Source organism: Bidens hawaiensis, unplaced genomic scaffold, assembly GCF_021521415.1.
Source record: "Bidens hawaiensis isolate Kalapana, Puna unplaced genomic scaffold, B.hawaiensis_p1.1 tig00031131_1, whole genome shotgun sequence".
NCBI lineage: Eukaryota > Viridiplantae > Streptophyta > Magnoliopsida > Asterales > Asteraceae > Bidens > Bidens hawaiensis.
The window spans coordinates 59,516-84,583 of NW_027495225.1; the positions used below are offsets into that span (position 1 = coordinate 59,516).

Consider the following 25,068-nt stretch of genomic DNA (forward strand, 5'->3'; position numbering starts at 1 on the left):
ACATGCATGATTGTTAGTCATAGGTTAATTGTTTATTGAGTTTTGATGAAAACTGATGCTGGACAGATTATTGAATTCGTGTTTGGATGACTGTAACTCGATGTTAATGTTATGTTTTGATGAGATTGTTGATTCTACAGTATACTAGGTCGAGTCTAGTTTCTGAAAAGTCTGAGTTTGTAATTTTTGGACGTATAAAAGTCTGTTTTTATTATTTTACAAAACTGTTGTGCAAGGCTGATTTGGGAGACCTGCTGTTAGGCTGTTTTGCGACTAAGATATCTCATAAACTACAAGACCAAATGGGTTGGTTCCACTTCTGGAAGAAAATATATTGAGTTAGGAATCTAACCCAATTGGTCTTGCATTAATTGGATTTTTCATTTAACGGGAATAACAAATAACATTCTATTGCACATGATAATAATTGCTGTGTGTTTGCTGTGATGTTTTGATCTTTGTGATAAAACCATATATGATAAAAATATAATAAAAATAGGTTTAGAAACCTATCTCACGTGTGCTTCTGTGATGATTTTTGGTGATTTATTTGACTTGTTAGAATTTATTAATAAGAGTAATCTTGTCGAGTGAAAATCTGCATTGATAATTTAGCTGCTTTATTATTTAAATTGTCATGAAAAGTGCATAACCGATCGATGTTTGCTATGTTTTGACCAAATTGCCCTTTTGGGGGATAATTGCTAGTAATGTACAATATTAATACTTGACACGTAAGTAGTTGTTCACACATGTAACGTATCACCAACGTGTTTGTCGAGTCGCACTTATTTCACAAACGAAACACGAAACGCATCTCATGCATAAGTTGTATGTGTCGAGTCTAGGGACTCACTCGTAGTTTAAATACTTAGAAAATCTCGTTTTTGTTTTTAGAACACTAGTGAGGATTTTCTGTGACGCACACCATTTTTTTCTCGGATCTTTTTGGTTATCTTCGCAAACAGTGAGTTTCACGTTCCCCTTTTACTCTTTTAAACGCTTTTACTTGGGGGAGAATACATACTCCGAAACGCTTTAGATTTTGTTATTAGATTATATATCACTTGTAAAGGCTAAGTGGCAAACGAAACAACTAAAGTCCTTCATAACATCGAACCGTTTAATATTGGATAATAGCGAGTCACTGTTGAGTAGTACTACTGGGTTTGACAAACCCCACCCAACGCTAAACTCGACTGGAGGTCGAGCGGGTGTAATCTTGGCTAACACATTTTCCATGGTCTGGATAGACATGGTGGCAAGGCAATTGATAAACAGTCAGCTTCGGTGTCGAACACTTAGTAATACTTGTTTTATAGGCTAGCTACCTATAGATATATAATTGACATAACATTATCTGGTAACGCAAACGCAAACGCAAACGCAAAACGCAAACGCAAACGCTTTATTTATATATACTTGTGAACTCACCAACCCTGTGTTGACACTTTTAGTATGTTATTCTCAGGTAGCCGAGGCGGGCGCGCGGTTTAGGAACATGCATTACATTGAACTCTATCGTTTTTGCAAACTCGTTTTTAAACTGTTATTAATTGGGTTTTAAGTCGTCCTGCGTGACGCAACACTTGGTTTATGATTTTACGCTTCCGCACTTATTTACACTTAAATGTTTCGTGGTTTGAAAACTTTACTTATGATGTTTGATTATAACTAATGATTCCGATCCTGTTAGTTCACACCCTCTGACGGTAAAACTCCGTTAGTGAATTTTGAGGGTGTGACAATTTTAAAGACTGATATCATCGCACAATGTACGGGTAAACCATGAGTTAGTTTGTTAATATACCTGAAGACTTGAAATAAGTTGTTTAGCTTTTATTGGTGTGTTTACAGTCCAGTTTTTATGGTTTTTAGGTATAACCATGAGGTACACCATTTATAATGGTTTTTGATCATCAAAAACCGAAATTGAAAGGTTGAAAATTAACCGTGAACCACCATTACTAACTAATGGGTTGGTTCGGATTTGGTTTCACGGCTTGGGTTTTAAAAAAATATAAAATTATAATAAGATTTTAAACAATCAATCACAAATGGAATAATAGTTATAAACAAAAGTTGACAAACTTTATCAAGGGATGATCTTAGTTCTTTATACGTATGTTTTCCACAAAAGATACTTCACCAGTCACTCACCCATTATAAACTAGTTCTTATGCTCGCATGTTGTGGTGGAGGCAGTTAAGCTGAACAAAAAATAAATAAATAAAACCTTGAAAATAAATAAATAAAAACTTTGAAAATAAACAAAATAAAAAATATTGAACCATGGATACATGTTAACTCAGTGAAAATTACTTCGAAACGTAAAACATGGAAAAAATAAATATGTCAAAATGTAAAGAACATAAAATATAAAAAGAATAACTAAGTCAAAAAGATGAAAAACATAATTCTAAGTGACTTAGAATTAATATAGTAGTATATAATAACAAAAATAGTAATGAAAATAATAATAAAAGATAATAAAATAAATTTACTAAGTATAGAGTCTATTAAAATTAAAAGTATAAAGTATATGGTCTCTTAAAATTCAGACAAAACCACAAAAGTTATAATGTAAACTTATTAATACTCTATAAAAAAGATAAACATTGAAAATAAAAGTGAAATTAATAGTGAAATATGGTACAAACTAATTAGAGGAATTGAAACAACTCAATAAAGCATGAAAACAAAAGAATAGTAAGTTTATGAGTTGGAGCCATTTTATTTAATAATATATAAGAAATAAAGTTATTTTGATACTTCACCGCTCATTAAAGTGAGAAATAAAGTTATTTTTGATACTTCACCGCTCTTAGAAAAGAGGTTCTTAGAGCATCCACAACGGGCTACGTGCCCCGAGGTCCGATCCGATGTGGAGGCCGACGGACGTGGAGGGAGCCGGACGCCACCGTTGTGGAATATTGAGGAGTTTTGCAGGTCCGAATCTGCAAACCTGCAACAAACATAGAGCGTGGGCCCACCTCTCTCATACAAACTTCATCTTCTTACATCCAAATTCATCAATAGTAAATCGAAATACAATTAGATCCACTTCGTCTCCACTAGGATTTGATTTTTGGGTAGATCGATTTATGTTCTCCGGCGACAGGTTTGAATCAATCAATTTTCCGGCGAGATGTCGACGGAAATTTTCAGATCTGAAATGTAAGAAGAAAAGAGGGCTGCACGTTTCTTGATGATGATGATAGTGATATAAACATTAATATGTTATACTATAAAAGTGTATTTGTATTTGGTTAAAAAAAATATAATATTATAAAGTGTATTTGTATTTAGTTAAAAAATTTATCATATTATAAAAATATGTTTATTTGATTAAATATAAAAGTTTAGTATATTATTAAGTTTTTTTATTTGATTAAATATAAAGTGGTAGGTGATGATATGTTAGTTTGTGAAAGTTTGTTGTTGTGGAAAAATGATGAGTTTTTAAGAAAAGTTTGAAATCTGATGTGACGGTTTGTTGATGTTTGTTGTTGTAGATGCTCTAAGAACCATGTCAATAAAGTTTTTTTTTTACTAACTAATATAAGCAGTCTACAGACTACACTAGAACCAAAAGATTTGAATTTCTGGAGTGAAAATTTCAGATGCTCCAAAATCAAGGTTAAAGAGTAAAATATTTGACTTATTGAACATAGAATTAGGATATGCAATAGTTAAAAACAATGATTTGATATAATTATTTTCAAGCAAATTGCACCCTATTAATCCAGAATGGATTTTATGAACATATTTAAAAGAGATCAGATTACCTTGGTGGAACACTTTAGACCTGTTTAGTGACTTCCTCAATTTCTTCTCTAGTATGAGATAATGCATGATATGGCAATTTCATCTACTTATATAGATGACAAAGAAGACTTCAAGTATCAATCTATCTTTTATGTATTTTGAGTTTTTTTTATTTAAATTTATCTGTAATAATGAGCAAGCTTTAATTTCTTTTCTTTTCCTTTTTCTTTTCTTTTTCTGTTTCTTTTTTATCTCGGTAAAGCAGAAATCCAATAGGTCAAACACGTGCTATGTTTTTGAATATTGGAGGAAAATGCGTAATTCTTTTTTGTTGGTACTACTTCATTCTGATTAAAGCTATTTATCACTGATTACTGGTTTGAGGTCCGTGCACTACACGAGTAATTCTTGAAAATATAATATTTAATAAATAATCGATATTCAATAAACTCGTTAAACCCTATTAATATAGTCGTTGTATAATAATTTTTAAAACAATTTTAAAGTAAAAGATAATTATAAATATCACATGTTTGAAAAAAAAATAGGTAGTACATATCAAATTAATAAATTTTGAAGCATAAATTTTAATAATGATAACTATTATTTTATTATTATAAATTTGTTAAAAAAGGTAAGGTAATGTAGGAGTGGCAAATGCCAAACTTATAGTCTTTTATTAAAGAGTATAAATTAGTTATTACAAATTATTTGAATAGATAACATTAAACACTTTATGAAAATGCATAATAAAAATATTTCATTAAAAATTGCATAATAAAAGTACAATATTTGCACAACTTTTCTCTATGAATCTTTTAAAACGCTCTGTTTGAATATATAACTTTGTATTATTTCATAATTACTATTTGTACATATTAAACGTGCAAAACTAAAGAAGTGGGGATCGACACGTACATGACGAAATGGGAAACGCCACAGACGCTAACCGAAGCTCACGGCGTCTTAGTTTTGCTTATTATCATTGTAGGCTCATTGAGAATTTGTGGAAATTTTCTATACTATTGACTACTATGAGTCATAAGGCAGAGAAGTTTCATTGGGGCCAAAACAAAACTTTCGAGATTCTAACATAGAGATAAAGTTATGCACCAATCTTAATGTTGTCAGCTACTAGGGTAGTGGAAGACTGTGGATTATATTGTAATGCATCTACACTAACCTCGGTTGTGTTGTGATGATGCAACTAAACAAAGTGATCATGCATGCATGCATCATGACAGGTAAAGACCCATGGGAAGAACTACGCACTCCACGACCTAGAATTAGGTTTTATGTTAATTACTCGGAAACTATAGAGATGTTATCTTTACAACATTAAGTGCATGATAAACACCGTCCATAAGAGTTGAAACATATATATATTTGATTGAAAGGGAGAACTTACAATGACGACGGTTGATGGACAGTTTAAGTAATCCGGGAACCAACCAAATTAAATAATAGGATATGGATTCATGTTGCTAAAATTTCATCGCTATCGGCTACCCATGTAATGACGATATGTCATTATTATAGGGTCGCCATAGCAACCCTTTTCTTATATATATGAGATTTAATAAAATAATATCTCAACCTCCAGAGACGATGTGTGGTCGCAAAAAGGGTCCCCTGAAATCTTTTTGGTTGATTTAACAAATATAATTTCACATTTTATAGCGACTTCATGTCGTCGTTAAGAGAACTGTTTAATTATAAAATGATTTAATATAAAATTTTAGGGGAAGGTTCATGTACATTTTGATCTTAACATGAGTACGTAGTAAATAATGTCAATTTATTTAAGCATGCGAACGTAAGAAACAATACTAACTACAATACCAATCTACATAAACAATGACTTATAATAACAAAAAAAGAACCTAAAAACTACAACAAAAGAATCAAAATCAAGAACAAAATAATATCATATACCAACAAATACTTATAACAGCAAAATAAAACATCTAATAATAACAACAAAATATAAATAAACAAATACTTATAACGTCTCATAATCGAAAATTAGCAAATACGAACAAAAAATAGCAGCAAACACCTATAAAAATAAACATAATCATAACAACAAATTGTTTCTCACCGTTTTCATGTTAAGAATAAAATGTATTTGATCATGTTTTTAAAATTTTATTGACCTATAATGACATGTCATATATTGACATGTGTATGTTTTATTTATTTATTTTAAGATTTATATTGTATAATTATAATAAGAAAACTGTCAATTGATCACTGATTATAAAATTTCAAAACTGCCAAATATCATAATCATAATTTAAATAAAGTATCATAATAAAAGATGCATGTATTGTTTAAAGCTTAAAATTAGTTCAACTGGTACCTCAAATACGGTCTGCGCGTGAGTTCAATTCAGGGAGGGGTTGGGAGTTGAGGTTTTAGAGAGTCAAGAACTAAGACGAATGTGCGATCGTAGGAGCTAAATAATTGGGAAGGAACGTGAATATTGAAAGGATTGACATCCCGATGCCTTTTCCACTATTTACCTGTAAAGAAAAACCTTTAAATTTGTATAGATTTCATTTTAAAATTCCATAGATAATCTTAAAAACTAACATTCATGGAATATTTGTAATAATTTTTATTTTTAGTTACATTATATCAACTTCTTTTAAAAGAGTAGTTCAAGCAAAATGACAAAGTTGCAATGTTACTAGAAACCTAAGAGAGTGCCCACTTCGTTTTGAAATTAAGAGGCCTTGGGATGAGCATTATTCCTCTTCACAATGGTTCTATTCATAAAAAAACAAAATTCACTAGTTATGTTATTAGATTTACCGCAATTATTATATATTAGACTTTATAGTTGTGTGTAAAAAAACAGCTAGATTTCAGTAGTCTTTTAAAGCAGGAAAAGAACATGACCACGTACAGAAAATATATATAATTGTCATGCATGTACATAAAAGTAACTAAAATTTATTTGAAGGACTTATGGCATATGTAGTTGTTTGTTGGAAAGAGAAGGTTACTGCTACCGGTGAAATAAAAAGGTCAGCATTCACAAAAAGTCAGTGTTGACCAAAAAAGTCGTTGCTTTGATAAAAAGTCAATGAGGGTCTTATGATCATCTTAAATAGGAAGATAATGGTTCAGGTTTAAGACTAATTTAGGCATTTTTAAACTCATACCCGCTAAGTAAATTAAGCCAAACCCATCAAAAACTCTTCAGGTATTTGTCAAGTAATTACCCGTCAGGTATCAGGCAAACCCGCAGGTTTCGGGTATACCCATTTTGTATACAATCGAGTATCTATTTTGTTTGACAATTTATAACTAGTCAATTGCATCGGGTAACTAACTATTAATCAACTACAAAAAAATGTTTTCCATAAACTGTTGTCATTAACTAATTAACTAAAACCAATAACTTTTTAGAAAAAAATACTCCAAGTTTCATATGATGCATCCAATTCTATTAAAAAAATCCCCCAAAAAATAAATAATAAATTTTAATGTATATTATTTGTTGGGTTACCCGGGGCTATGTTATCTTATAATCGGACATATTACCAATCTCATACTCTTCCCAAACTTGTGAATTATTTCATAAGTAATCCTAAACTCGTCCCATACCCTGATGGGACAGGAATTACCCGACCCAAATGTTTCAGGTTTCGTGTTTTCCATCAGATTCGGGTTTTGGGTTTTTCCATCAAATCCAGGTTTCATTTTTTCTCCTAAAACAAATATGGAATTTCTTTGTATTTTATTCTTTTTAATTCAAAAGTTTTGTTTGGAGTGTCAAGAGGCTGTGAATAACCTGTAATTAATAAAATGCTCGAAGGCGAACATGGCTTGGCAAAACATAGTAAGTTGGTGTAAACTCCCATCCTTTTTTGCTTTTTCAATTTCGGATGTTATGGTTTTCACAATCATCTTGCCTGAGATAAATTGCAAAAGAGGTCAATTCAAGTGATAATCTAGGTTGCGTTATGGAGTACATGCATGGAAATAAGAAACAAGAAGTTTTTCAATGGAGTCGACACAAACCCAAACAATATCGTGAAGAAGACAAAAGTTCTATGTTTCTTTTGGGTAATTACAAGATCATAAAAGTTTGTAGTCAATTGAAGTAAATGGTGTAATTCTAATGTATTAAACTTGTAAGCTCTTAATCTTTTTGTTGTATTTTGTTGGTGACTAGTCAATTGTTAGTCTTCTTTATGAATATATTACCGCCATTAAAGAAAAATAAACTTCAAATGTTTGTAAGTAAACGTTTTTCGTACCCAATTAAGCTCTTAAGCTTTTTCTTGTATTAATGTATTATCTTGTATCGTGAAATGGGCCATTGTGGTTTATTTGGACTTCACAAAAACTTGGGTTAGTTAAGCAAGATTTCGTTTGAAAACGCCTTCGGGTAGGCTAGTTAGTGAAATTTTTTTGCATTCTCTATTCTTTCTGTTATTGAGTTTTAACTTATTTTTCTTTTAACTCAAAATCTATAGTATACTCCTAAATTGTACCATTATTATTATGACGACGACAGAACTCAACCCACAATCCTTAAAAAGATAAAGACTTGTCCGACTCCATAACACCACTAGACAAAAAGCCATTTGATTAGTAATAAGTTTTACTTGGTTAACTTTCCTTTATTCTTTCATTCAATGTCAGCACCGCATCTCAACCAGAGTAATTTTGGTCAAAACCTTTTTTGACATGACCATTGTAACTTATAATTCATTCTGCTTTTAACCCACTTTGACTCTAACCAAATTTGATGGGTTTTTTTAATGGCACATTTTTATCCGAAAACACATCAAAATCATTCATTCTCACTCTTTTTTGCATTCCATTCCCTCTTTCACCTTACTTTCTCGACATCAACACCTAGCCAGTATCAACGTTGCCGCCATCACCCAACTTAACCACCACCACTTGACTGCCACCTGCACCACCAACACCAACCCATCAAAACATTTTTTTAACATTGTTTTTATCATATTTTATATATAAATTTTTGATTATATATATAAATCGCATTTGCACATGCATGTATAAAACTTATACAATAACAAATTCACATATGTGTAAAAAGACATAGATATGTGTGTTGTTTATTATCTCAAATCTATGTGTATATACATATGTGAGGTGGTCATAAACTTTTTAAGTATTCGACAACTAAAACATGCTAAACAAATGGAGATAAAAAGAATGACATACTGAAAAGGTGTGACATTATTCAAGTGGCAGGTATGATATCAATACAGGGATCAAGAAATCATACTTTGCATCATACATGCTAATACTTCAAACACTTGAGCCATTTCAAAAAGTCTAACAAGTGAGACAAATAACACGTGCTCAGAATTTTTATACATTTAAGTTATTTATCATTTTCAGCATATTTATAGTTAGCCTTTCCATGAGTCGGGCTGATCGTTGGATTGGTAAAATGGCCAGTTCGATTATTATAGGAGCCGTAAGTGTAACACCGCCTCCTCCATCGATAAGGGAACAAGATTTTATGATGGAAACCGTCTGAACATGATATAATAACATATTTAGGAGAACTATACATTTGATCCCCATGAAAAACAAATAAACGTACTATTAAATTTTATACCTAGATATTTTCGCTAAAAAACAAGGGCATAGCTTAGTTGGGGCCAGGGGTGGCCCCGGCCCCCTCCATTTTTTCTCACGGTAGTGTAAAGTTACATTTTTCGGTCAAAATTTTTTTATACATAGTGTAAATTTACTCGTTTCCAACGGAAATTTTGAGCCCGCCTCCCTCGGTTTTTTGCTCGGTAATGGAAATTTATCCTTTTTTGCCCGAAATTTTTATACATAGTGTAAATTTTACCATTTTACTCGTTTCTGACCGAAATTTTGAGTCCGGCCTCCTCCGTTTTTTCACTCGACATTGTAAATTTATTCTTTTTCAGCCAAATATTTTTATATATGGTGTAAATTCATCCGTTTCTGACCGAAATTTTGAGCCTGTCCCCCTTTAGTCTATGAATTTTTTTTTATACATATTGAGTCCGGCTCTCTCTCCGCGTATGTCCAAGCTTCACCAATGCTAAAAAAAATACTAATAATAAATAGATCTGCTTGACCAATAACTCAATCTGATCTGAGTACGTACTCCCAAAACTTGGTTCCCACGTTGACTGACAAACCATAATAATGCATACCACTTATTGTATCAATTAATAATTTCTTTTCTCGCAGCCATAATGCTTTCTGTTTCTGGTGCCTCTCGGTCCACGTACAGAGGCTTTCGTTTTATTTACTTCCAAGCAAACCGTCCAAAACCTGCAACACTTGACAAGGTTTTCCTTATTATTATTATTATTATTATTATTATTTTGGTTTTCCAATGCAAAAGGGGTTGCTTAAGTTTGTTACCCTTTACTTTTGTTTAGAATCTTGGAGAATAATTAATATAATAATTAGTTTATTATTATAAGATAAGTTAGTCTTATTATATTAAATCCTATTTGTTTTGGATCCAAATTGTGTATTTGAGTTAGTATAGGATTAGAAGTGTGGGTTTATATATACCCTAGGTTCAATGTGTTAGGAATTATTAAGTTTTTCACGTTTGTTGTTTTCTTAATAAAAGAGTTGTAGTGAGTTCTACAAATCCTCGTGTTCGTGTTCTTGATTCACCCGCTAAAAGTTTAGCACTTCTCGGGTTTCTTCTTGTTTGAAATGACTATATAACCGTTTAATGTGACCGTTGGGCTATTAAAAATAATTAAAATTTTAATTAAATTATTAAAAATTAACCTCAATCTTCTGTATATCAACTCAAAACTTCAGGAAAATAATAAATATAAGTATAAATAATTTTGTTAATTATTAACTAGTAATTATACATTTTGTCAAAAATATTCAAGTTTCATATTATTAAATTCTTATTAATTATTTAAAATAATAAATAAAAATATAAAAATTTAGAAATTCGGTCCGGTTCGGTTTTCTTCGGTTTATATTTCATGCAAAACCAAAACGGAACCGTAAGTTCGGTTTTTACAAGAACATAAAACCAAACCATCGGTTTTTGTTTCGATTCGGTTTTTCGGTTTGGATTTTTTTGTTTTTTCGATTTCTTGCTCACCCCTAAGTCTCAACCTAACCCGTTTTTAAGTCGTTTCTTCCGGCCAATTTCTAAAATAGTAACTAAATTCATATTTGTTATATTAGAACACACACTTATGTTTAGTATTTAACAAAATAATAAAAATAATAATAATGAAAAGAGTGGTTTAATTTATAGTTAAAAAAAATTACCAAAAAAGAAACTTGGTTACATGCTATATTTTGCAAAAGGCCCTTTACTATTTTGAATCAGGCATGCATCTCCTCTACTGATCATGATGCATGAACACATTTCCCCTCTTCCCACATCTTTAACAGTACTGTACTAGACTTTGTTTCTTCCTAGTTAACATGATTCTCAAAGCCATGCATGCTTATAAAATATATACAAAGAAATGACAAAGGATGTTTTCAAAATACATCACACGAACTTAACAAAGTGGCTAAAAACCCTAGTAAACATTATAAACTAACAAGATTTGGTAGCTCACTACATAAATAAATAGTAAATGAAGTTAAATGTTTTCCAAAAGAACCAAAGAACCCTGTAATATATGAATTAATTTGTTGTGCTTGGGACTGTAGTTCCTTTTTAGGTGTACTTGAAAGACCAAGACTGTTTGAGGTTCAAACAACTACTTCCAGGTTCTTCACAAGATCTGTTGATGACATATTGAAGTCATCACTTTTCTGCAGAAACAGATAGAAAATAAATTAGAACCATGTTAACTATATACTGGTGTATACAGTTTCATGAAAAGCCTTATATGGGTGTACAACAACAAACCGTACTCACCTATATGGTCATAAAATATCAAATCTGAAAGAGTGTTTAATATATACTGCATGAGTGTTCCTATAGCCTCTCTTGTTTAATAGTTTAATATTATGGGCATGTTCGACATAAAGCTTTTAAAAGCTTCAAGCTTTAAGCTTTCAAGAAAAAACTCCTACTCAATTAAAAGCATTGTTTGGTTCAAGGAGTTTGAAGCTTTTAGGTCAAGAGAAAAAACTTAAAGTTTATACCAGTAGCGTTTAAAAGAACTACAAGCTTTTAGTATTTTAATTTACTTAAATAACCTTCCAAAATAAATACATTTACTATTATTGTTTTTAGTTATATATGCTTACTTTAGTAATTTTATACATTTTATTAAAATCTCCAGCTACTCTGCCAAACATCTAAATATATCTAAAAAGCTACAGCTACCAGCTTCCAGCCACCAGGTAGCAGCTTTCAGCTACAGCTATACCAACTAGTTTTGCCAAACATACCCTATATATTAAAGGTTATTCAGATTTTAATAGTCCCATCTTTGACTATTGGCCGGGATTAATCTTAACGAAAGAAATATTTATATACAGTCTCAACTTTTTTCAACCTATTTTCAAAGTTGGGATTATTAGAATCCGATAACCCTATATTAAATAACCTTCTTCAAGAAAAAACAATGAATTCAGATGCTAACCTGAGCAACAATGGTGACAAGAAGAGTGGTATCAGCAAACGGCATGGTGCTGCAACTGATGATAGATAAACCAAACTTCTGCATCTCGCTAAGCACTTTCACTAATGAAATGCCGTTTTTTCGGCTATAGATTTCTACAAGTAGATTGCATCCAGACGTTCGCACTTCGATCTCCGGATTACAAGGGCTGCTACTCTCTTCAAAGTTTGCTTCATTAGAAGATGAGCCATTGTCATCACTACTACTAAGCCTTGATCTCTTACCCGTTATAACCGAATCTTGCGTTTTCTTTCTCTCGAGTTCCTTCACACGAGTTTCAAGTTCTTGGATGTAACTAGCTGCGTCTTCTAGCACGGTTGCTTTATCCATCTGTTACCAAAAAGTTGTTGGAATTAGTAATTCAGATTTTATCCCAAGTATTGTGTAACTAATAGTAGGGTGTTAATGTGTAATTAGTATTAATAATTAGTATTAAAATTGTATTATTTAGCGTTCGTTAAACTAAGTTTGGACAGTTAATTCCCCAAACAACATGTCGATTCACCATATGACTTGCAGTTTGCACCTTTCGAACATTGCAAATAGCGCATGTAATCACCATTTGTGATAGAATAATTGTGAATCAAATAAATAAAAATTTTGTAATTCTCTAGTTCCTTCAAAAGTTAGTTAGAATATCATTAATAAATTAACCACATCTGAAAATATTCTAGTAAGGTCAGTAGAATAAAAGAATTGGGGTAAAGAGACAATACTAGCAAACTTTATTAGAAATAATGCAATAAAACAAAACTGTGTAAATTGTCAATCCCAGGATATACTCCAAAGATACGTTAGAAAATTTTAATAACTAATTTTTGGTTTTCAAAAAATTTAAGAACGGAAGTTTTGGTTTTTGGTTCGGTTTAGCCCAAATCAATACAAACTTAATCGTGTTCGCTTTAAAAAGATACAATAGAAAATTTTTATAAATAAATTTATGTGTTTTTGATAGGAATTTGGAAGTATTACCTTTTTCAGGTCTGGAAGGAGGGAAGACAAAGAAATAAACCGCTGAGCCAACTTTTCTCTTCTCTTTCTTTCAGCCAACACATGATCTTGAACCTGAACCGGACTCCGGATGGTGGCTGGAGCCTTTTTCTTGCCGGTTGGTGCGAAACCGTATGTATCACCAAATGAAAGGAGCTCATCTTTAGGTGTTATATCTCCAAATGATATAGTGAAAGAGTTAGGAGAATCAGAAACTAGCTTTTGCTTTGATTTATCAGTTTTCTTCTTAATACCATCAGCCTTTTTGAAATTAAATGGTTCTGGGAGACATGACTTGTGATTTTGAAAAGATTGATCAGCAAAAGATGGTGTTTCTGTGTAGCTATCTGATGAAAATGAATCAACACTGAACTCCTCCATTGGATTATAATAATAAGGTTTGTTCATCTGATATTGATTCATGTACCCTTGGTCTTGCATCTCCTAAAGTACATGGGTTCAATAAAAAGAATTTAAATATTTGTAGAAAGATCAAGAGTATATATGATATGATAATTCATATTAAACGACTAATTAGTTTCTCTCTACCCTTTTGTATCGATGTAAACACTACTTTTTAATGAAATATATAATAATTTAATTGGATCAGAAAAACAAAGAAATTTAAATATGTTTACTTACAGCTAGCAGCTTTAACTTACCAGTTGTTCTTGTAACCAAGATGAAGGCATGTCCATGGCTTTAATATGTGTCAGTGTAAGTAAACTGTAACAACAGAGTTTTCATTAGATATTATAAGATGAACATGCATATGACAGTTTTCATTATATATATATATATATATATATATAACAAGCACATGTATATCACAAACCATCATGCAAATGTATATCACAAACCATCATGCAAAATTTTGCAACCTGAAATTTGGTGCTATGTTGTGAAAAAATCTTTTGATGATTGAAATCTAATTTCCTAGAGAAAAGATGATGCAAGGTACTAAAACATATATCATGAAGAGTGTAATCTGTCAATTCATTATTTTTTTCTTTTTTGACTACTCAGAAACCTGCTTGATAAAGATTACTACAAAGTTCTTCATGCTTGATATATATGACAACAAAGTAATACCCAAATTAGATGTTCATGATTTGATGTGTGAATCTTGAAAATCAGTCCTCACTAAGAATTGAAAAGAGACTGGAGAGTAGTTGTGAGACAGGAGCCTAAGTGAGGAAAGGGAGAAGAATTACCTTTGAAAAAAAATATAATATTTTAATTTTGAGATCGTGGTGTTATGTATATATAGGGTGAGATATTATATTTGGACACCAGCAAATTTAAACCATTAAAATTTTACCTTTTTACTTTTTTTTAATATTCATATTTCTAAAGTTCTATCTCTCTTATATACGCATACATAGGTGGATTATGTTGTTAAAAACAATATTATTTTCTTTGAGTTTTTTATTATTTAAATGCACATGTGTATGTAATATAACCTATATATGAAGTAACAATCAAGCTAATTTATTCATATTTTTTTAATATATAATTATAGATGAATGAGAAACAATAAACATTAGCAAATTATTTTATTTGAAAATTATGCAAAATTGAAAATAGTTGATGATTAATTTTGCTATGCATGTTTTCAAGATATATAGATTTTTTTCCATAGATTCTTCCTATACGAATGTGTATAATTATACAGACATAAATGCTTTTCTATCACGTGTCTGATTAGCTTTGGGTGTGCGAGCCACATCTTCGATCGATGCATGTAATTTGCGGGGGGGGGGGGGGGGGGGGGAATATATATATTTATCGGTGAAAGATCTTGAATCAAACGACGCTGTCAATTGGTCAATTAAGTCGTTAATTTTGGTATTTAAAATTCGATGGAAAAATTGGTTCATCGGCTGGAATATCAGAGACGGATGGAGAAGCAGGTGCAGAATGTGTTTCAAATCAAGTTTTGATATATGGCAAGACTGGCCCCTAATAATTTCAAAATTAATTAATTTAAATATAAACACTTTAAACCTTTAAGTTTTACAATTAATATAAGTAACATCTGTATTTGAATTATAAAGAAATAATAAAATAGATTTATGATCGGTATTTAGACCGTGTGTAGTAGATGCAGCCCCTATGGGGTCGTTATATGTGGGGAATCATGTCATCATATGAGTTTTATGGCTAAAATAGGTGTAGTGGATGGAGCCATTTCAAATCATTTCATCATTATTATTTTATTATTATTTTCTATATTAAAATAGGTAAAAAATAAAACAACCAATTACATGCCTCTGGGACGGTGTTCCCGACGCTATACGGCACCATGATTAAGGATGGTGCCTAGGGATGAGCATTTCGTCTCAAATACTCGTAGTTGTACTTGTACCGTACCCGTACACGTACCCTACCCGTACCGATTTAGCCTATTCGGTACATGTATTGGTACTCATTTTTGTTGAATTTCGGTAAGGGTACAATAGGGTACAGGTACGGGTATATTTGGTATTTTGTACCTGTTTGGATTATATAAGGGTTTAAATGAGATTCTTCATATTTAATATATAAAATAAATTCTCCAGCCATGTTATTATTAAACAAGTACCAAACGTTTCTTCAAACTTAAATAATATAACCTCCAAGACACGAACCAACAAACAAATCACTTAAAATCGACGACCGAGTTAGGGTTCTTTAACACCATCTTATCATTAAATCGATGGCCAATTTGGTACATGTACTAATTAATTTGGTACCCGTCACGTACATGTGCAAGTACCGATACCCGGACTAATTCAGGTTGTTTGTTACTTGTACCGGTACCGGTTTCAAGATCGTCAAAAATTTTGAAATAAAAAAGCAAAGTGGTACAAAAACGGGTATTGTACCAAAATACCCGTACCAATACACGTACTCGTACCATACCGAAAAATTCAGTACGAGTATTGGTACGTGTTTTTATTGATTTTTGGTACGAGTACAAACAGGTACGGATACGGTTACTTTCCAACGCTCATCCCTAATGGCTCCCCAATGTAGGTAGACGTGCACAAAAAAACCGGTTCCGGAACCGAACCGGTGGACCCGACCCAGAACCGGTTTCAGTTCCTACCCGATTGACCTAATACCCGTTATAGGTGGTCTTATATATGAATTCATGCTAAAACGAATGGCATTTAGAACCGATTGACGCATAGTTATTGTGACTTTATAAATTAGGAAATGATGTTGATTTATATATTGTTTTTTTAATAACATTACTAGTTTTAAAACATTAAAACGTGATGAATTTTCATATTCCGCTATTTGAGATGGCAGAATACCTAGTTTCCATCACTAATACATTCGTGCACTCAGTATCCATATGTTTTTTTCTTAAACCTACTAATCCAAAAAGAAATCGAGGAAGGGATGACTCCAAAATCAAGTTTTAAGGAATGACAAAAATAGTCCATACTCTTTATTTCTTAATTTAATTTGTTATTTACATACCTATCAATTTTAGTTTTGTTTTAAGGGTCAAATTATTCTACAAATGGGAACAAAAACGAGAAAGATTTGCAGCCACACAAAAAAAATCCCTCAAAACTATAAAAAAAATTAATAAAAAAATCATAACTTAAAATTAAAAAAACACGAAAAAAGTAAAACCACAAAAATATTTCCACCGTCTTTCTCGTTTAAAAAAAAGACACAATGTTAAGTGAAAAAGATTATTTTGTTTTTTTGTTTATCATTGTGTTTTGTGTTTATTCTCGAACACTGATTTTGTCTTTTTCCTTAACATTGTGTCTTTTTTTCTTTATATTGTGTTATATTACTCAACATTGTGTTATATTTTGTTCGACATTTTATTATATTTTGCTATTTATTTTGTCTTTTTTAGTTATAATTGTGTCTTTTGTTCATTTTCGACATTGCGTCTTTGATCTCGGCACTGCGTCTTTTCGCCAAATTTTTTTATTTTTTATTTTGAACGTGAATTGTGGCGGAAAGATTTTAGTTTTTAAAATTCTTGATTTTTATTTATATTTTTTGAGTTAGGATTCTTTATAATTTTTTTTAATTTATTTTTAAATGATTTTTTTTGTATGGTCACAAATTTTTCTCACACTTCTCATTTTTGGTGCTGTTTGTTTTTCCTCAGAAGCACTTCTCCACCTCTTTTGTCTGCACCGAGAAGAGGGCGCGCAGACGTTGGGCTCTGCAGTGTGTTTGTTTTTTCGCAGACGTTTCATTAAAAAACGTCTGCGCGCCCTCTTCTCCCAGAAGTGATGGTATTATAACTTCTTAACCTCTTCTGCCCATTTATTTCATCGATCATCATCATTCTCCTCCTAACCCTAACTCCTCCTCCTAACTCCTCTCCATTGCCGCCGGCTACCTCCACACCGCCGGCCGCTCAGATTCCAGGCTCAGATTCCAGATTCCAGGTTCATTTATTTCGTCGATCATCATCATTCTTGTTCTTCATTCTTGGTCTCAATAGCAACAGCTCAGATTCCAGGTTCATTTTCTTCCAAAATTCTGTGTTAATTGTATGTTTTGATTTTTTCTTGATTGATGAGGCTTCACGGCTTAAGCGAAATTCTTTATATTTGTGTTAATTGTATGTTTTGATATTTTAATGAAATTCTTTATATTTGGGTTATGTTTTATGATGATGTAATAATCTTGGTAGCTTGATATTCTGCCCTAAATAGGGGTGGGGGTTGCAAACGAGCAGAGCCGCTCGAGAGCTACTCGGGCTCGAATCGATAAAAAACTTGAAACAAGCTGAGCCCGAGCCTCAAACAAAGCTCGTTTAGTTACCGAGCTTGAGCCTTGTGTATTTCTAACATAAGTACTAACAAGTATCATCAGATACAGATCATGTTAAGAGCACAATGAGATTTGTTATTTTAGCAGTCTGCAGATGTTAAAAAACAAACAGTCTTCTTGTTGCAGACTGCAGAGTTTTGGTCCACCTCTTCTGCTACAGATGTTGGCAGATGTGGTTTCGCAGTCTTCTGACATTTTACCTCTGAAAAACAAACAGCACCTTTGTCTCTCTTCCCTTTATATTTTAACTTTACCATTGTTTTAATTATACTTCACCCTGAAGTTAATAACTTTTATTTTAACAACATACAATTTCTATAATCCTTTAAACAATTTAAAACTTAAGTTTATATTAAATAACTATATTAATTCACATAAATTATGCATTAGTAACTCGTATAAGCATAAAATTTTAAGGTTTTAAAAATTGGGGTATTAAATTACTACTATATTTCTACTATGTTTACTGTTATAACATTAATAGTCGTTTAAAAAAATTAGCTTATATTTCATTATTCGTTAGGCCGATGGGCCTTTTTATTTCGATTCGGCCGAGGTAAGATGGCCCTGCATATAGACAAACACGCATATATATATATATTCAATGAAGAAACACTGATCCGGATGTGTATGTTGTGAACAAGCTAGTTTAAGTCAAGTGTGTTGACTTTAGGACTCGGTCAACTACAGTATTGCTCCTTGTCATGAGCTTAATTGGTTATTTTTCTTATGTTCATATGGAACTACGTACAGGTAGGAGATCATTAAGGCTTGTATAGTGGGTGTGACGTGTGAGTTCATTAGACAAAGTGGGGATATTCTAGAGAGACTTCGTTGTAATCAAACAAGCAAATTGGAATTAACATTTGAGAACATATCGTATTGGATTTAATTGATCCTACACATATGTATACACAAATATCATATACGCATATGCATATGCATATGCATACAACATATCACATAGAATACGCATACACATACACATATCTCGTACGCATATAACATATACAGACGGCTTTTGGTTGGTAGGTACTGTCAGTAAAACTTAAATTTGATTCTCCAAGCTTTCCACATAGGTTGATATCATTGAACCTGCTACCGTCACACCACCGCTATTGTTGTTAAAGGTATAAGAAACTTGTGTTTTTGTTTAAGCTTCACCACTGAAACGTTAAAAATAGTGTTTCCCTTGAACTGATCAGACACGTGAAAGAAAAGCATTTATGTCTAGAATGAATATATGATTCTTTCGGCGAAAACCTGCCTTTTCCATATTTTTTTTAAATTTTGTCACATTTGGTAACACAAGCATGGGAAATAACTAATTGATCGATACAACCCCCCCCCCCCCCCCACCCCACCCCCAACCCCCTTCCTTTCGTCTAAATTCTTCTGGATGGTTTATTTTGTTTAATCTTTTAATTGGTTATAAAGGTAATCTGATGATTTCGCATTCCATTAAGATGATTATGATAGATCGAACCTTTTTTAACAGTATTTAGAACTACCCGAATGTGCATTTCTATGACGAGATGTCAATCGTCTATATTGATTTTGAAATTCCAGGCCTCACTGACCCATGAACCTCATCAAGGAGGAAACCCATCATTGTCAGGAAACCCCCTTGAGTTAGGTTTCGAAACTGAGACCATAAAATCTCAAGCATTAATCATCACCCCGATGTCATCGGACCAGAAGACCAAATACACGAGATATCGAACTAAGAGCATTCTAAGCCCATTCCCTATAAAAGTGAGTGAGTTTTTGTAAATTATATGGTATTAGTTTGAGGCCCGTGTATTACACATGTAATTGTTGAAAATTTTAAACTTTAACCATTAAGTGAAATACAGTCAACAAATTGATCATATTGTTAATACAATTACAATTAAATTGAAATTACATAACTAAGATGATAGAAATATGCTACAAATAGGTAAAAACTTCCTTTTACACTACATTTGTGATTATTCTGAGTTAGAAGAATATTAGAAGATTTAAAGTCGCATAAAGTGAAGGTAGTGATTCTTATTTATAATCGTTGAAAGTAAGGTTGTCACTTTTACCCGTAACATGAAACCCAACCCAAGAAAACCCGTACGAGAACCCAAACTAACTCGACCCGAGAAACTCGAACCCAAGAAAATACTAACCCATACCTGAACCGAAGTAATTCGGGTTGGTTCTTGGGTCCGAATTCTAAGTTTCACGTCAACCCAAAAACTTTTAGTTTTAAAATCATATGTATTTTTAGGTATTAAAGGCTAAGCCTTAGCCGCTGACGTTATCAGGATTTAGTCCAAGTCGATTGTTCCCATTCCATATATTATGAATCGAATGTTTATTGTTTATTATTTTAAATATAAACCATAATAAACACTTTAATTAACACTTCAAAATTCACTAATCGTCTTTTGTCAATCTATATGGAGAATACTTATTATATGTGGTAATGTATTTAGTTGGAACAACCCTATAATTTTAATGTCATATAATGAAATGACTTAAAAGATAAGGACTATAAATGAAAATTTGTTGAAAAAAATGTGAGGAGGGCTATGGTATTAACAAGTGGCAAATATAGTAGACTTTTATTAGAATAAATAGATGGTTCTAAGTGATTGTGAATACAAGAGAGTTAAAATGTTATGTGGGAAAGTTAAATTTCGGTTTAAATTGTTCATAATGTATAATTTTTTTAATCTTTTCTTAAAGTAGATTTAACTGGAGAGGAGAAAAAAAATAATGATAAAGGTATAAATATATTATTTAATTGAAAATGAAATAGAAAAATATAATGATTTTTATTGTAAGTATATATATATATATATATATATATATATCTATATATATATAATATATATAAACGAAGATATAAAAATCCTACGTGTCGCGATGTGGTCGCTCCCCATTTTTTTGGAGTCACCAGATTTACTTGATTTTTAATTGGTGGCTTCTCATGCATTTGACCCGAATTCATGAGTATGGGTCTTACCAAACCCAAATATTCCTTAAACGGGTTATAACATCTCATTAAATTAAAAATTATTCTCACTAAATTATTGATGTAAAAATCCTATAAAATAGGATATAATAACAATTAATATCTTACTTATTTTAAAAAAGATATAGATATTATTTAAATTAAAAAACCAATTTGATAGTAAAAAAAATATAACGGGTCTTGTGTCTCATAAAACCATAAGTATATTATTAATTTTCATAAATATTATTTATAATTAAAATACCAATTTTATAGTAAAAAAAATAAACGGGTCTTGGGTCTCATCAAAACCATATAACTTTTAAACCGGGTTATAACATCTCATTTATTTGTGAAACAATTTATCATCAAACATAAGTATATTATTAACTTTCATACAATAAAAAAATATAAATTCAACAAATAAATAAATATTAGAACAAACAATATAAAACAGCCCCCGTAATATGGGGGATAAAAACTAGTATATATATATATAGGAGGGTTAACGTACAATAATAGGTTATCGTATATTAGGTACTCGAGACCCTGCACCACCAGATCCTAATTGCAATTAAAACTACGCGGTGGCATAATTGTAATTAAATCAAAAAAAATACTTCTCGCACAAAAGATCGTCATTTGCTGCAAGCCTTCAACCATAATCAAATCATCCACAAAACTAAAGCATAATCAAAATCGATAAACCCATTATCGCTATAGTTTAATAATCTTCAAATTGATCAAAAATTGTTGATTTAATCAATAGAATTGATGTGTAGGAGGCTTTAGAATCATCAATCGATTATGAAATTGCATAATGATACACTTAATTGAGCTATGATTAGGGTTCATGTTTAAACGTTCTGCACAAAAACTTTAAACGTTCTGGACTTTTTGTACAGAACTTCTAAACTTTTTGTACAGAACTTCTAAATTTTTGTCTAGAACTTCTAAAGTAAAAAGTTTAGACCAAAATGAAGAAAAAGTTTAAACATTCTGACCAAAAATGAACAAAAAGTTTAAACGTTTAACTAATACGTTCTGATCAAAACTACAAATTTAAACGTTCTGACCAAAACGAACACATTTAAACGTTCAAGTTTAGATGTTCTGTACCAAAACTTTAGAAGTTCTAACAAAAGGTTTTGAAGTTCTATACAAAAAACTTTAGAAGTTTTATACAAAAAACTTTATACGTTCTGTTTAAACGTATTATACGTTCTATTTAAACGTTCAGAACAATAATCAATTAAACTTTAAAAGTTCAGTACAAAAGTTTATACGTTCTGTTTATACGTTTTAGGTTAATGTTAATACGTTCAATGTTAAAACCCAGAACTCAAACTCAAAATTGATAACTGAAACTTCAAATTGATGATTAATTTGATCAATTTCAAAGTTTAATTGATCAATTAGTTCATCAATTTCAATTTCAATTGATCAATTTGATAAACTAACCTGTGAACAACTCGTGACGGAGGAAGATGGGGTTCACGACGGTAACGTCGATGGTCGCGACAGAGAATACAATCGTTGGACGATGACGAATTGATGAACGGTGATAGTGAAGGCGGACGTAATCGATGGGAGCAGTGGATCATAGTTGATGAAATTTACAATATTGTCATCGCGTGATTTTGAAATCAACAGTGTAGGAACTTGCGTACGTAATGTACGATTAGGGATTATTGTATTGGATCTTTTATCTATATATATATATATATATATATATATATATATATATATATATATATATATATATATATATATATATAGGGGAACATGCTAAGAATGCTCTAATTAGTTAACTGGAAAATATTCAAATTGTAATTTGCTGGTTAATATATGAGTTGCACATTCTTTTAATTAATTAACCAGATAGATTATTTATATTAATCGAACACCAGAAATATAAATTCGTTGGACAATTACCATAATAATAGAAAGAGTATTTCAAAGGGTAGTTAGCCTAGTGATACGAAGGCACTGTGGTCAACGGCATTCTCACGCATTGGTGGTGGTTGAGTTAGTTTTAATCCGCACAACAAGTTAGATGTAGTCGGTCGATTGGGTATTCAACGATCATATCTGGTTCGTGCGGTGTTTTATCGGTGACCGTGGCACCTTACCTTTACATCATGTCCCATTGAAATCTATTTGTGATAAATTAAGTCGGGAAAAAGGTGTGAAAGGTGCAAAAGGTTCAAACCTAATTTTAGTCCACATGTTTGGTCAAATTTCGATGCTTCTAAATTCTAAAGATTTGTTGAAAGGGTTTCATGACCCGCAACTAATTTAAGTCCATATAATTCCGAAAAGGACGTGAGGTCTTCACCTAAACAACATACATCTTCATGTTAGTGTAATTAAACAACCATGGCTCATGTTATGGATAATTTTTGCAAGAATTTGCTTTAAGAGTCTCGTTTATAACTCAAAAGGATTCAATTACAATAGAGAAGCAAATAGGTAAGCGGATAAAAAACTGCTCTGTCACTTACTTTTGAATGACAAATCCGATTTTAATTGAATTAGGTTATTCAATCCGTTTCACAACCCAAAACTTGGAGACTAGTCATCTTTCTTATGGTTGTTTTTACATATCAAAGTTAGTTGCTTTCATAAACTATTCTTATAACCAACCTTTCAAATTCAGCTTACATCAATTGTCCAATTTAGATATTAAGTAACAAATAGCATTTTCCGTTGATTTCATGTGGATATGACACATTGCTTATCCTTACTAGTAAAAGTAGCTAAGACACGAGTTTTGCATATATATTTGACTAATCTTTCAATTTCGGTTGTTAACCTTTGTTCATGAACCTAGTGTTCAGACTCAATTATTAAATGAGCTTCAATTAAGGATTCAACTTGTTTAAGCTTGACTTGGTGCATCCTTTAATCAAAATCCAAATATTACTGTAATGTGGACTTGTTAGGCTCAACGTAGTGAGCGAATTTCATAGGGCGACATGGGCGATTTGGGGGGGGGGGGGGGGGGGACACTGCCCCCTCGGGCGATTTTGGGGCGAAATGGGACGGGGGCGGGAGGATTTTGTCGCCGGAAGGAAGAGAAGAAATATTATATATCTATATATATTACAATTTGTAGTCCCTACACCATTACACCTCAAAAACAAATTATCATCCCTTGCTGATTGGGCGTCACGTGTCGCAATTCGTCACAATTTGTAGCCCATCCACTACGCATAGCATTAGGGGATGTGCAAATTAAATCCGAAATCGAAATCGAAATCAAATTCAAAACATTTGAATTCTAAACCTTGAAACATCTAAAATTGGATATTCAAATTATTCGGATTGCTATCAAGATCGGTATCTTAAAATTTTGGATATGCAACTAACCCAAGAAAATTATTGAATTTACTAAATAATAATTATAAAGAATTCAGAAATTTCATATAGACTTTTTATAAACTTTCGGACAATATTTCTAATAGACTTTTTATATAATTTTGAAGATATTTTAGGTGTTGGAAATAACTTTCATACAAAAAGATTAACTATTTTTTAACATCATTAAATAATTAATGTTTCTAGAATTCGAATATCCATTTGAATATTTGAATTCGAATTTTCAGTTACTAAAATCCACTATTAAAAGTTTTTAGATATTTAAAATTCGAATATCTGAAACTAGAATTTCTGAATTTAATTAAACACCCATAGGAATTTAGGATTATATTCAAGTGCTCACTATTTCGAGGATTGAGGCAAATTTTTTATAAACAAAGTCGTCCTTATCCGTGGTTAAAATTACTCATTTCAACAACATCTTTGTTCAACTTTTACTTTCAAAAATAAGGAAAAAAGGAAATAAACTTTTAACATGCTTTTTAGTTTTACTTTTTCACGTAAAACAAATAAATAAACACTCTTGGATTTAGGGGA

General features: G+C 31.6%; 1 protein-coding gene across 1 annotated transcript; it reads right to left on the reverse strand.

Annotated features, from left to right (window-relative positions):
• Positions 1 to 11,065: 11,065 nt before the first annotated feature.
• On the reverse strand, positions 11,066 to 14,160 carry LOC143581661 (transcription factor bHLH18-like). The gene is made up of 4 exons (XM_077064398.1): positions 14,027 to 14,160; positions 13,347 to 13,808; positions 12,336 to 12,704; positions 11,066 to 11,556 (listed from the first exon to the last, which is right to left on the reverse strand). Exons 1-4 carry the CDS (start codon positions 14,060 to 14,062, stop codon positions 11,494 to 11,496), a joined length of 930 nt encoding a protein of 309 aa, XP_076920513.1. The 5' UTR covers positions 14,063 to 14,160; the 3' UTR covers positions 11,066 to 11,493.
• Between the last annotated feature and the right edge of the window lie 10,908 nt (positions 14,161 to 25,068).

Excerpts from the sequence above, each read along its gene's own strand:
- LOC143581661 (XM_077064398.1), bottom strand. The coding sequence starts at position 14,062 with ATGGACATGCCTTCATCTTGGTTACAAGAACAACTG. Across the intron at positions 12,705-13,346 it reads TCCTTCCAGACCTGAAAAAG|ATGGATAAAGCAACCGTGCT; the intron begins GTAATACTTCCA and ends TTTTGGTAACAG. Across the intron at positions 11,557-12,335 it reads TTGTCACCATTGTTGCTCAG|AAAAGTGATGACTTCAATAT; the intron begins GTTAGCATCTGA and ends CTGTTTCTGCAG.